We start from the raw sequence: 14,567 nt of genomic DNA, 5'->3' as shown, positions 1-14,567 counted from the left end.
AATGACTGAAATATGATATTAAGGAGCTTTCTATCTTGGCGACAACGTCTCATCATAGGCTATGGCATTGAACAGGCCTATAATATATTTTTGTTATTCCAAAGAAAAACAAGATAAAAAATAATGACGTTCATGTTTTATACAAATGTACAGTACGAACATGTACATTTTAAGGTGTATTGTTTTTTTGAAGTAATGAAAATGTATTTCGTTATTAACTGTGATTAAAGCCGAGCCTAAAATTATAGATTCTGCCTTTCTGGAACCACAGCGTGTGGAGTTCCTAAATCGATAGTGATCATTGATCCCTACTTTTTCAAAAATAAAGCTTATTTTTCATATCAAGCATGAATTTCAGTTAATTCTTTCATGTGTGGTTTTATCAATTACAGATTTATTCTGGATACGACCTGAAAATCAATGACATTATGGTTTATGCTTTCCTACCCTTTGACTACACACTGTTACTATTAGGCCTACAAAGTTTTCAAAAACCTTAACGTTGGGGGCAGCATATCACATATTATGTGGAGGAATGTTTGAACAAACAACGGGCAGTCCAATAATGAAATTCCGTCGTCCGCTCATTGCCTAGTGAAAATAAACAATTGATTTTGTGTTCGTCGTAGTAACTGTGTAATATTTTCAAAGGTCATACTGCTACAATAACAAGTCATTTGTGAAACTGCAATTCCGATTTTAAAGGGAGGAAACGTATATGTAATTATCGAATTTAACATCTGACAAATTGTTTAGGAACCATCTCATCATAATACATTATGTGACTCGTGAGTTGAGCCGCTAAAGGCTCACTCAGGCTGGCTAACCGCGTCCTCGCTTGCGGTTTTCGTATATATGAAGCCTAGGCGTAGACCCTAGGCTTACAGAAGGTGTAACAAACGTCCGCGGTCCGGAAAGACGTACGGGGAGATTCGACGAGAACGTCCTATCCCAGACGAGGATAACAATAGACAGTGTGGCTATTTTGTTACACCCGACCAGTTTTAAACCAGTTCTTAATTCTGATTGTTCTAGAGACTAGGCCTAGCCTAGCCTAGGCTAGCTAGGCCTATGTATGAATTGGATTAGAACAATAGCCGCCAATTAAGAATTGGTTTTAGGCTGGTGTAGATATACTTCGCGCAATTAAAAAACTTCACAACATGGACCACTCTTAACAATTACCATAGAATAATATGTTAGAAAAGCAATTCCAATTGAATTAATTGTATGTAGGTCTAGGCAAAGCCCGATCGATAGTTTTAAGCCTAAATAAAGGTTATTTAATTTTGCATATAATTTGATATAATATATTTGCCCAATCAATGAATAATATAAATAATTATAATATAATTATTGATTAAGTAGTGGAATTAATATCAATAAACTGGGCAGTCGCTACATATATGGTATTGTTTATATCCAATTTTGTAATTGCTATATGTACGATAAAGGTGTCCTGTTTCGTGAATAAATGCTAAAAAGATGGATGAGGTGGCAGATGTAATTACACTACAATATGAATACTGATGCATTTCTTTAAAATGGGTATGAGCATAATATACAAAAGAATGACTTTATTTAGAAATATCATTTAGTCAGTGTCAGATACTTTAATATTTATCCCTATCTAACCTGAATTTATTATTCTCTTAATAGCAGAATGGATTTTATACTCCACGGCACAACAACTCCTCGTCATCAGCGGGAATCGAGTGCTAAGACGAGGAAACCTGCAGCTGCCAAGACATCATCGGAAAGCTCTGTCCATGTCACTCCAGAAGCCCCCAGACAGGCTGGCAGACCCCCGTCAGGAAGACCTCAGAGCAGAAATCAGGTTAATTTTTTTTTTTTACCTCCCTTCACATCCAACAGCAAGTACTCTCACCACAAACAGGATGAGAATGATGCTTTATCAACTAAGTCTCTATAGGAGGCTTAGGGAGTGGAGTTGTTTTTTTTTTTGGTCGTGAGAATTGAACCTAGGACCCTGGGATCAGAAGGCAAGCATCTTAACCACTGAGCTATTCAACTTCACTCCCTCTATCTTCTATATAATATGTACTTGTTTATGTTGTGTATTTCAAACAGTCCGCACACGTACCAAAGATGTTTTCAACAGAATTTTAAGGATGACCAAATCTGTCACTATGAAAATAGTTACAGCTAATTTTATACCTCCATGGTTACAGTACAGTTACATTAATTATATATAATTCAAACATTTGTATATTTATTATCTTTAAACTTTAGGTTACTAACAAACCAAACCAGAGTTACACAGCTGCACATGTTGCCCATAGCAACCAGAGACCACATAGACCAGACAGGTAACCTACCTTGATGAATATTAAAAAAATAACTTTGATTTTTATATTCCTTAATAACCTTTAATCTTTTTCCTAGACCTTTTGCAAGATTTGAACGTATTTCTCATCAATTTTTGTCCTTGTTCCTTCTTGAATGTTGTGTCTGTACTGTTTGTTGATTATTGATCGAATAATTAAATGAATGAACTTATTCATTATTATTTCTTATTAAAACAGTCAAGTATCTCACCAACTACAAGGTGAAATTAAATCATGTTAAGCTTTATAAACTGCATTTAATAAATATCTTGATTTTTCCGCTATTTTGCTAACATTATTATGTATATATTCACAACATGCATTTTGTGGGTATTTTTCCCAAAATCATAACTTACTGATTAACAGTTGTCTGAGCATTGAAATGTTATGCATGATGCATAATTCTGTATCCACTGACAAAGAGAAAAATATCCCATTGTACTGTAACCCATACACAACAGTTCTTATATAAGCTATATTTAAAATGAAATATATAATACATGTTAGATTTGTTGATGTTGCAATAATTATTTATTTTGTCTTATTTCTCTATGCAGTGTCCCACGTCTGAACCTCACAAAACTGGTTGATAGCGACAATACATTACAGAAACCAATCAAGGATCAAAGTGAACACCTTTATACACCTGATACCTCTAGCACAGTCAGGTGTGCTATACATTCAAAATCATTCCTATTTAAGAAGTGTTGTTAGGTCAAGGGGAAAGGCCTGGTGGTTTACAGGGGTGGTGGGGGTGTGAGTGGTTTGTAGGAGGGCTAGAAAAGCTGGATAATTGTGCAAATCTTTTAGCCAAAGATTAGAAGTATTTCTGTTTTTGGGGAAGGCTGGAAGGGGTATTGAGGACCTTGTTTAATTCATCTTTTCTCTCTCTTCACTCTCTGTTTTTTTTTTTTAGCTGGGGTACACCGGTACCTAGGTGTTCGCCATTTGCTCTGCATCATACCCCAAAAGCTGGAGGTGCCAAGTCACATAGTAAACAACTGGACTCAACCAGAAATGTTAACAATAAAGGCAAAGTAAGTGGCATTTTTGCTTGTTGTCTCATTCGTCCATCAAATTAAAGTGTGTGTAATTATTTTTTAATAACAGTTAACTAAGATATAATATTAATATATATAATTATTAATGTCAATTATTAATCACTATATTTTATAACAATGTATATGATCATTCTTCTATAGGCTTTGAATTAAAAATTATTATGAAGAATTGCACTGCACACATAATATTCAGAATTTCTATCGCGTTTGTTTTACAATTTTTGGGATTGAACCTTTAGACACACCAGTTAGAATCAAGGAAAAAAAGTGGAAATAATGCAAAACTTATGAGGGCAGCATAATCAACTTGGTTTTCTTTTAGGTAAAAATGAATGATCAAGTTGTTCCAGAAAATTTACCTCCCCCCTCTGCTAAACAAAAACAACAGTATCAACAATACCAAGATGAAATGAAGCAACAATACCAGGCAAAGAGCATTCATAAAGAACAGGAGAAAAATGAACAGCAGAAAATTGAGGGGAAGGATGAAACTTTTAAACAGCAAGAGGGAATCCAGGAAAAAAAGTAAAGAATTTTTTTCTTGCATTTTTGACTGCATGAGACAGCCATCATAGCAAAGCTACCTTTATGTTGGTGACAGATTGTTCAGTGAAACTGTGAACCAGTTAATAAATAAAGCAACTTTGAATCGATCAACCAATCATTCAATCAATCAATCAATCATTCAATTAATTATCTCTTTTATTCTTACAAGGCAACAAATATCATGGCTTCTGTTTTGACCACCAAATTCTAGATTTTTATAATGACATTGGCTCCAAAAATGTTGCTCAGCGTACAGTATTTTCTTTTGCAAACTTGGATTATAGCATGTTATCCCACCCTCTTAAAGCAGAACTAGTTCTTCTGTCACATTTCCTTTCCTTAATTGTCTGTTCTAGCTACTCTTGCATAAATTAACTTGCATGATTTATATGTGATATTCAGTAAAGGATAAGATCCCGCAGTATTTTAGAACAGCATTCAGCAAAAACTTTTTAATTTACTACCAGAGATTATAAAATTACCTCCATGATTGTATGATTTGGCATCATTATTTGTTCTATTTGTGACAACATTTTCAATAAAGTGCACAATATTAATGAAGTGTTTTTACAAAAACAAATGTTTGATTTTTTTTTCTCCTGGACAACTTCACAGCCCTCCAAAAATGTTTTGCGGCCCAACATTGTGCCATAGGCCATGGTTTGTGGACTATAAATTTAGAGGAAAGTAATATATTATAAAGGTTTGCTTTGAGGCTAATTTATTTCATATAGGAATGGTTAGTGTTAGGTGAAAACTTGATGTCTTAATGGTACATCCCAACTCTAATCTTTATCTGATCAATCTATCATAATTGTTGTTACACCCACTAATTATCATTTATGTTGTATAATGTGTTTGATATTCAAGGAATGACCAAGCCACTGATGATTATGATATACTAAATACCAGCTGGGGGAAAGCTTACAGCAAACAGCAGGAGCAACGCAAACTAGAGGCTGTAAGTATTTATAAACGTGGTAATTTTGTGACTAAAGCTATATTGACACCAGAGATAACGACACAACGACAATAAAAATGCACTCAGTGTTGAAGAATATAAACGACGCGACAATATGTCGTTATCGTGTCTAATGTACATGTAGCTTTAGGGGTAGTGTTCCCGCCTTTTAGTTCCATCATGCTGAGATCAATTCCTTGTGCATGGTAAGATGTTTTTCTGCCTTTCAATTCCTGGATCCATAATTTAAATTTCAGCACAAAAACCTGGCCTACCTAAGCCTTAAATGTGGGAGAATTTATGGAGCAGCATAGCTTGACTTGACTCAGTTGACTGAACTAGTGGTAGCCAGTACGTGTGCACTGAACCATAGCAGTCAATTGGTTCTTGATCATCCATGTTTAAAGACTCATGCGTTTAAAAAAAAAATCTGCACATGCATTGGAAAAAGGAATAGAGAATTATTGTGTGAAAAAAACTACAGAATTTTACCAGAGGAATAACTGTATTCATATTTGTTTATTATTATTATTATTTAGGAGGATAGTGTAGAAGCAAAAAAGAAACAAGATATAGTCGAGCAGGTGATGGTAGATCAGCTATCAAGGTGAGTTTAATTAATTTTTTCATTCTTCATTTTTAATGATGTAAATAATATAAATTCCTATTCCTTCTGTACTAAAATACTATTGGAGTAAAAAAATAGGATTAAAAAGTAAAATTTGTAAGGATTAACAAAAATAGGCTCCTGCTGAGCATGAGTATACTTGCAATTACTCTAAACATAGTCCATTATCAGACCTGATCGGACAAGTTCCTATCAGCCTACCATAGCATTTACTGAAATGATCTTTAACACATTCGATTTTACAGAGGAATGTCACTACCATAGCATTGGGTATATCTGCGCAAGACAAATTCAATTCAATTGTGTTGTAATTTGTGTGAGGAAGCCATCAGATAATATTATGCTGTTGGTAATTTCTTTCAGAGCTGTTATAAGTGATCCATCTCAGAACAGCCAGGATGGAATGGCATCTGGAAGAGCAACTCCATATGGAGAATCAACAAGAAGAGGACGGAATCGATCATTACATGAATCAAAGTTAGTTGACAATAATAATAATGATGAGATAATTACATGATAAATGATGATTGTACGATGATACTAATACAGTATGATCCTTATTATTATGATAATAGTAATGATAATGATAATAAAATTTATAAAAAAAAGATAATGATAACAAAATATTAATAAACTGGATATAGGAATATGTTTGATCCTTCCTACCTAGGGATGCACTGCTCAAACACACAACTAACATATTGTGTATATAACACACAACTAACATATTGAGTATCACAATAATTTTCAGTATATCTTGAATTTGTTATGATTTTTAATAGAGTATGTACTGATAGCTCCAGTAAAGAGAACCTGTTAGCGAAGAGGTTGAGTTTCACATTACGTTTGCCATCTCGCAATGGTCACGACGCCTTGAGGGAGCTGTTCGGATTCTACTTTATGTTGGATGACACAATGACTATATATGAATACAGACAGTTTGGTAAAAAGTATGATATCCATATTTATATTTAAATGATTTATTTGATAATGAAGGATCAATTTAGATAACCTGATTTTTGTTTCCTAATTTCCATTCACTTAACATTCCAAGACAAAATGACAATAAACACGTACAAATTCTAACCATGACTGTGGAACACAATCCAAGTAATATTCTGCACTGTTATTTTTCTCTTTTCATTGAAGTCGAACCTCAGCTCTTCCTTTCATTCAAAGAGGCTCATACAGTCATGTGATTGGACGACGAAAAGGCCGCAAGTATAGCGTCAGAGATCTCATGGTTGTAAGTGGTTAATTTTAAACTAACTTTTTAGTAAATGATGATGATTGTGGTGAAGGTTATGAAGATGACTAATTATGATGATCATGACTATATTATGTAATTATGGTGAAGATTATGATGATAATAATGGTGACTATGCATGTTCATGGTGAAAGTGGTGTTTGTTTTGATGATGTTTGTGATAAAAATGTTGATAATAGTGATTATGACGATAATGGTGTAGATGAAAACTATTTTAGTAATTTGGGAATGGTATGGAAAAGATGATTGTTATGATAATAAATCAAGTTTAATAGATTTTTAATCACTCCTATTTTTAAGGGTGGGAACTTATCATTTGAGACTAGCAGTCAATCATCCTTACCAGAGGTCATCCGGAAGCAAAACGTGGTGACACTAAGAATCACAGATGTCGAAATGGAAATGAAGGAAACATTCATGTAGGTAGTATTGGGAATGATACAGCAGCATTGGGTCCATATGCTTAAGCGTTACTGCTGTATCTGCACATTTCAGGCAACACCTTTACAGTGACGAATACAAGAATTTGAATTGGGGGGGGGAACAGCGATGATGGTGGGTCTATAAGAAAAAAATATGATTATGGCACCTCTAGTTGGTATACATTTTGAATATAATTTTCTTTTTTTCTCCATTAAAAAAAAAAAAAAATTTGAATCTGCCACTGCTTTATACTCCTTCTTTGGTGTAGGGAGAATCAATGCAGGTGGTTACTTGCTAAAGGACACAAGTGAAAATACATAGCAAGGGAGTGAAACCTAAGAGTTACTGCTGTTCCAAAACTGCTTCCACAAAAAAATTAACTGAACTACCTCAAATCAAAGTTTATATTTATCACCCACCTTAGAATGTATGTGTACTACAGGTAACATTTTCTTTGTGATTCATCAACAGATTTGGTGGTGGGAGAATGCCATATGACAAAGACGAGTACAACTCCAATATGAAGCCTGAAGTACTACTCCAGGAAATTGAGGACTGGAAAATACTCCATGGAATTCAATGTAATGTTTTACTTTATTGTACTGTAATATTAATTAATACTTCACATGTACATTTTAATAAATAAAACATTTTGTTGAGATCAACATTTCAAGCATCTACACTTTAATAATCACAAAAATTGACCTGCCACCTACAGATCGATGTATTGAAAATCATTTGAAAAAAACATAATTTAAATGATGCTAATGTTTTTCTAGTCAGCAATTCATGATTCAAGATAGCTTTTTAATTGTCCATTAAAAATAACAGAAATTCATTTGAAACCAAACAAGTTAAAACAGTGCACTCAACCTAATTTTAAAAATGGCCATAACATACATAAAAGCTTATAAATAGAAAATATATATGTATATATAAAACTGCATAAAAAAATTTAAAACACTCTTAAAGTCCTCATCTCAGAAATTTAAACAAATATACTTTTTGTCTCTAGCACAAATTAAGAGTAAATTAAAAAGGTGTGGGTGCCGAACTTTGACTGGGCTAGGACGGCATTTCAAGCAGCTTGACCAATCAGGTGATGGAGTTCTCAATAAAGACGAGCTGATTGGTGCTTTGAAGGTGTTTCACATAGATGTTGAGCCTAAGGTAAAATATAGTTGTGGTTGTACTGAACAGATTTGCCTAAAAGAGTTGTGCTACTGCAGTTCTTTATCTACATCTAAATGAAAAATACAGTGCTTTTTGGTATAAAGGATCTATGATGATCAGTGAGATTTTATATAAAAAAAAAATTAATCATTGTGTATTGATATGCTGTTTGTTCAATCCAGCTTTTGAATGCATTGTGGTTAATCATGGACCAGAATGGTGATGGCGCTGTTGATCATATGGAATTCACGCGAGCGATCGTTGGTGAGATGAGCGAATTCAGGAAAGCACTAGTTCGTAAGGTAAAGTATCTTTTTTCATCTTGTGTGGTTTTGTATAGTACACAACAGTACTGAGTGAACCTAGTATTTCTTATGGATTCTATTTTGCAGCGTTCAAAGCAAAGGTAGAAGTAGACAATTAACCCATAACTCATACCAACATTGTGCCAAGCACAATCAGTGGGAATTAAACTGCCAAAGAGAGGAACTCTATAGCGACATACTTCTACCAGATGTGTACACTGGTTTTGAGTCCTTATCTGGGAAGACTTGATTGTACAAACCAAACCATGAGTGGCAAGAATCTTGAAACAGCACTCATGTTAAGACCATAAATTGCAGAGCCCCTACCCCTCAACCAAGTAAATTAAATTAATCCTTCCAATGCAACCTACCATATTTAAAACCATTCTGAGTTTGATATTCAGAGCTTGCTTGCTTTATTTTATTTTTGCTCTTTTTTTCAGGCTTTTCAAAAAGTTGATGCTAACAAATCAGGCACCGTTGGTATGGATGAACTGAAGATGTTCTTTAGGGCACAAAAACATCCACTGGTACAACAAGGTGAATAATAATAATATAATCAGTATATTGTACCTGTGTATCTTAACATAATAAAATCCTAGCCTCGAGCCACAGGGCTCATATGCGCTGAAGCTTATCCCCAGTTTCAAGTGGGGTAATGCTCCCCTCTGGGTGGGATGCTGGTCCACCATAGGTTACTCACAGCAATTTGCTGGTACCCATTGATACAGCTGGGTAGACTGAAGCAATTTTAGATACAGTGTCTTGCTCACAGACACAAACGAAAAGCAAAGTGAAGGACTGAAATCCTGTCATTAATTCAATTCAATGTTTATTTCCAAAATGCATCACAGTTAAAAACTTAATTACAACAAATGGTTACAATTTAAATATAAGAAATTACAAATATAAAAAATATATATATTAAAAAAATTAAAAAAAATTAAATTTAACAAGCTTAAGAAAATAATAAATGTTGAAAATTGACACCAAAAAACATTAAAAATTGAAATCAATGGATTAAAAAGATAAAATACGAGAGAGAGGTTCAAACAGAATTAAAAATAAATGGGATTTCCAGATTTGGATCACAAAAATATCAAAATTACAATTTTGAGAATAAAATTTACATGAGTAAAAAGGAATTTTTTAAACTTTTTTCTTAAAGTTTGATTTTTTGTTTCTCGTTCAGGTAAAATGAGTGCAGATGAAGTAATGGACAGCTTCTTGGACTTATTCAACAGAAAAACGAAAGAAATCACTTGGGGAGAGTTTGAGGATTATTACGAAGGCACGAGTATCGGAATTGAAAATGACGAAGATTTTGTAAATATGATGAAGAACTGCTGGGGAATATGAGATTTTAATTAATAAAAAAAAAATAATGAGGAATTCTAGGATTGGGATAATTAAAATGCCATTCCACATTCGAAAAAAATTGGAGAATGGGTATATTGAAGTGAACCTGGGAAAGAAGTTTATACTGTGTGGATTTTATACTACTGAGGGAGGGGCACATCAGATTTGAGCTTCTGATACAACATACAAATCATGGAAAATGAAAATGCTCCTTAGAAATATATTCTGGGAGGAAAATTAGAAAATATACACTGGAAAAATAATAATCTGAAATTGTAAATTGTAAATTGTTCATAAATCATTGTAACAGTAAATTATAGTATAGGAAGACTTTCATAAATTTACCTGTATTAATGTATATTATATCATACAGTATACTATATCATGTTGTATTTATGTAATTCATGGAACTTCAGCAGAGGAGGTACTATTTGTTTATACCTTCTTTTATTTTTGCTACAATTTTTTGAAATGTCTTTAAAAAATATACTCACTTAGAGAATTATGACAAATTAAATAGATGTGCAATATTAGTATTTAAAAATTAATATTTGTATACCACATGTAGTAGTTATACTAATGCTAAACAACTTAAAAATATTAATATATAATATTTATACTGTACTAGTAATATTTCAGTTATGTTGAATGAATGTTCTGAACATAAATCTGTGTTTTAAACGTACAGTGTGGCAATAACTATAACTCTGTGAACTAAAACAGAATAAAAATTGATATGTGAATCATCTAGTCCAAATGTCTTAATCTACACACAGTATACATTATTAAACACTGCTTTTGAATTGTAGCTTGACATTTCCAGACATGGCAAGATAAATAAGATGATGATGGTGATGATTATAATATGTTTAATGTTTAGTATATGAGGTGATATTTAATGGCTCTGGAAATTTTCAATGGGATTGCCTTGTGTAGTTAGTGACAATGTTTCCCACATCTCTAATATGCGCCACTGCTACCATATGTTCAATATGCAGGAGATGTTTAACAATGACAGGCCTGATATACAAATAAATTGTCACTGACACCTACTTATTCTTTCAATTTTTCTTTCTTTGACATTTTAATTATGTACATCAAACTTTACATTTTTATCTAATTTTTAAGAGTTCAACTACACAATTAGCTAATTGGCTGTAGTGCACAAACCAAGAAAAATGGCTTCGTTTTCACGAACAGACACAAACTTCAGTGGTTATTAAAATATGCGCATGCAGCGTTGAACTCGTGATCACTAGGTAAGGCCTAACTTGGTTAGGGCTAAATGTAAGATTAGATTTCCCTAGCTTACCTAGGCATAGTGGTCTATGCATGTGATCAAGTGTGGAATTATTAGTAAAAACATGATGATTTAAGCAGGATAAGCCGAGTTTGTAGGCCTGTTTTTGCCCTTGACTACAATGGTTAAACCACAGCTACAATGGGAGTGTGTACCATTTTCACTAAGTGACAAACTATACGTGTAAACAACATATGCTGCATTTATTCTGATCATTTTCACAAATAGACACAAACAGGTTAATCAAAGTTAAGAAAAGAAAAATTAATTGAACATTTAAATTGTTTAATTCTTTATCTTTAAACATATGTAAAAAAGAAATCAAAATTTTGTAATCTTGATAGTAAAATTTATGGATTTGTGAAGTAGTCCACTTCAAACATGTTTTTCTCAAAACGTTTTCATCGAAATTGAAGTTTGTATCTCTTTGTGAAAACGGTGACAAAATGTCCTAGACCATGGGGCCTAGGAACGAACGACTAAGATGTAACCACCATGCGCAACAGTAATTAGATTTTCATTTACATATACTTTATTCACATTTTATTTCAGTCAAATAATGATTATAATGCTAGGTAGCACCAGACACCTTGGAATAAGTGAGAAAAAAAAATTAGCTGTAGATATAAATTAACCAAATGATACAAACTAGTCACCAGTACTGTAATAAAGTACTGTATACTTAAGTTCAAAATGTATAATTTCACCCTGAATATTTTATTTTAAAATATAATTTACAATAAATATCTACATATAATTAACAAAATTACATTACTGTAATTCAATACAAACAGTTTTAATCATGTCTATAATAATCCTCAATAACTGTATTTTATGATTTATAACGGTGTGACTGTGTGGGTAGTGAACCTTCCACTACTTTTACTCATGCTGTATAATTTATTACATCACATGCACAGATCTTAGGCATCCGATTGGTTGAAAGTGTGGGAATAAAACAACTATGCCCCAGGCATAGTCACTACATATTGCAGATGGCTTGCTAGCATACATCGTGGTAGATATACATAGTTATGCTAAAGAAGACGCCGGAAAGCATTCAATCTAGCCTAGGCATACACATAGGACTAGGAAATTGACTTGTGGCATATCAGTTTAAATATCACCTTGGGGCTATATAGTTTAAACTACACCTCTCAAAGCAGTCAAAATTTGTATAGTATATTTTAAAAAATGCAATCCACTGTTCTTCATGCCTCTCTTTGTTGATTCCCCAATGATATAATATTTGCACTTGCTTTGCCAATGCTATTCAATGCTTGAGAGAATAACAGGATGACGTATAACATGCGAATTAACCAATCAAAACATGCAACATTGGAGAAACAGAAACTCAGCGTTTGAATTCAGGTTCCCTCTGTGAATTTAGATAGACCTGGCACCGATGTAAACATCCTGAACTCTAGATCATGTGATTGGCTCAGTCACATTCATATATACTGTAGATGCATCTCAGTGGGAACTGTCATCTAAACCGGGATTATTATATTGTATATAATTCTATTATATAACACCCTATAACAGTGAATTTCAGCTTCAATAATCCAGAGTTTAGTTTCATTCACCACAGGAGGGCAGTATTGCTTTCCAAGATGTAGTCATGTGAAGTATATAGTGCAAATTCATTGGATAACTAATTCTTCCTTACTTGGCCACCAGTCTGGTATTCTTGCCTGCATTTCTATACTCTTGTCATCCTGGTCCTTTACAAATAACTTCTTGTTCTGACTGAAACATGGAATGTACAGTACAGGTAATGTTGTTAGGAGCATAGTTTTCTTATCAAGAAACTTGAAAACTTCCCAGGGTGCATTGAGGTGGCTAATTGGCCCAAAATAGAAAAGCTAATTGGGGAAAACAACTAAAGCCTGGTTCTCACAGGAGCCCTAGTATCCGGATCGGGAGCTAACTGTTAGCACATGCGTGAGAACGCCCGATCGGTTAGCGCTAACCGTTAGCAGTATCCGGATACCACTAACAGTTAGCAAGCGCTATCGGTTAGCAAGTTGAGCGCGTTTCTATCATCAACCAATCACACGTACGCATTAAAAATTTCCAGTTTCTTATTGGCCAGTGATTCGATCATCATATTCTTGGTATCCGCATTGGGATTTTCTCATATGGACGCACAGCAGCTAACGGTTATCAGGATCTGGATCCTGCTAACCGTTAGCAGCCGTGTGAGAACATAGCCTATGATTACTACCACGATATTCTGTCTACATTTCTTTTTTTTAAATTTGCTTCTAACAATGAAGCAGAATCTGATATGATAAAATTTTAACTAAAACATCATTTACAAAAACAATATTTTTTTAAAAAGAAACAACAGAATTGAATTCACAATTGGATTTAAAAGCCAATCAGAGCAAATATGTTATGCAATATAAAACAGTGTAACAAACCTTAAAGCAACTCTGACCAATGCAAGTCCATTCTCTCTGATGTGGCCTCGGAACTTCCCGGCATTCTTTCCATCTTCATTCTTGACTGAGGCTCCGGGTTCAATAGCTGTTGTTGGTGAACTAAAAAAAAAAAAAAATAATATGCTGGATGAAAATATCATCATCGAATCATTCTTTATTATCAACAACAATAAAAAGAATGTGACATAAAACCCAGGTCATGGCCTAATCAGGCGCACGCAGGGCGTGAACAACAAAGATAAAACATGATTTATTTATTTTTTTTTTTTTAAAGACAAAATAAATTAAAAGTATGGGCAATTCACAAAATGATATTTATTTATATACAAGATTGTAAACAATTGAGTAAAATCATTTCTATTTAATTATCCATTGCAAAATTATATACACCTGTATAGCAAACCTCACAAGATTTGTGGTAAATTTCTCTTTCACTGTCATTATGTAACTGTATCACTTTATAAAACAGCAAGTGAGTACTGAAAGTCTAGTATAAAGAATTTAAATATAACAATAATAATAATATTCAAAATAACAATAATAATAATAATAATAACAGCAACATCAAAAATGAAATATAAAACAATAATAACAAAGGCAATACCTGATTATATCAACAGGCATGATTCGTTTCCGTATTACTCCAGTATAGTGTGTTCTTGCAGTCAATTCTTGACCCAAATAGCAACCTTTACTGAAACTCACTGAAAAGAACACAATCAGAAGTTAAACAACATACAGCGCTGCAC

At 33.4% G+C, this 14,567-nt stretch overlaps 2 protein-coding genes across 6 annotated transcripts in view; one reads left to right on the top strand and one right to left on the bottom strand.

Moving 5' to 3' along the window:
- The first annotated feature begins 563 nt into the window (after positions 1 to 563).
- LOC117115089 (calcyphosin-2-like) lies at positions 564 to 11,123 on the top strand. 5 transcript variants are annotated; one of them, XM_033258781.1, is made up of 17 exons: positions 564 to 714; positions 1,663 to 1,837; positions 2,254 to 2,330; positions 2,906 to 3,016; positions 3,265 to 3,385; positions 3,732 to 3,934; positions 4,826 to 4,916; positions 5,456 to 5,523; positions 5,908 to 6,021; positions 6,327 to 6,494; positions 6,694 to 6,790; positions 7,112 to 7,230; positions 7,706 to 7,815; positions 8,250 to 8,404; positions 8,590 to 8,709; positions 9,156 to 9,252; positions 9,905 to 11,123. In XM_033258781.1, the coding sequence occupies exons 2-17, from the start codon at positions 1,664 to 1,666 to the stop codon at positions 10,069 to 10,071; spliced, it is 1,992 nt and encodes a 663-aa protein (XP_033114672.1). In that variant the 5' UTR covers positions 564 to 714; position 1,663; the 3' UTR covers positions 10,072 to 11,123. The 5 variants fall into 5 exon arrangements, with proteins under 5 accessions (XP_033114672.1, XP_033114663.1, XP_033114649.1 ...); XM_033258772.1 differs by having other exon boundaries at positions 1,660 to 1,837; XM_033258758.1 differs by having other exon boundaries at positions 564 to 720; positions 1,660 to 1,837.
- Positions 11,124 to 12,794: 1,671 nt separating this feature from the next.
- LOC117114462 (putative transferase CAF17 homolog, mitochondrial) overlaps positions 12,795 to 14,567 on the bottom strand; it is a 9,969-nt gene continuing 8,196 nt past the window's right edge. Inside the window, exons 7-9 of the mRNA XM_033258134.1 lie at positions 14,423 to 14,522; positions 13,798 to 13,917; positions 12,795 to 13,120 (exon numbers count right to left, since the gene is read on the bottom strand). Coding sequence (XP_033114025.1) covers positions 13,015 to 13,120; positions 13,798 to 13,917; positions 14,423 to 14,522 — 326 coding nt within the window. The 3' untranslated portion in view covers positions 12,795 to 13,014. The remainder of the gene's footprint in view (positions 13,121 to 13,797; positions 13,918 to 14,422; positions 14,523 to 14,567) is intronic.

The sequence above is a fragment of the Anneissia japonica genome, unplaced genomic scaffold, assembly GCF_011630105.1.
Source record: "Anneissia japonica isolate Jap-2015-1 unplaced genomic scaffold, ASM1163010v1 scaffold199_len4679917_cov187, whole genome shotgun sequence".
Classification (NCBI taxonomy): domain Eukaryota; kingdom Metazoa; phylum Echinodermata; class Crinoidea; order Comatulida; family Comatulidae; genus Anneissia; species Anneissia japonica.
The sequence above is the reverse complement of the archived record's forward strand: the minus strand, read 5'-3'. Positions and strand labels throughout refer to the sequence as shown.

What these genes read in the sequence shown, in the direction of transcription:
- LOC117115089 (XM_033258781.1), top strand. Translation starts at nt 1,664, where the DNA reads ATGGATTTTATACTCCACGGCACAACAACTCCTCGTCATCAGCGGGAA. An exon ending in GACCTCAGAGCAGAAATCAG is followed by an intron (nt 1,838 to 2,253) that starts GTTAATTTTTTT and finishes TTTAAACTTTAG; the next exon opens with GTTACTAACAAACCAAACCA. An exon ending in GAAATGAAGGAAACATTCAT is followed by an intron (nt 7,231 to 7,705) that starts GTAGGTAGTATT and finishes ATTCATCAACAG; the next exon opens with ATTTGGTGGTGGGAGAATGC.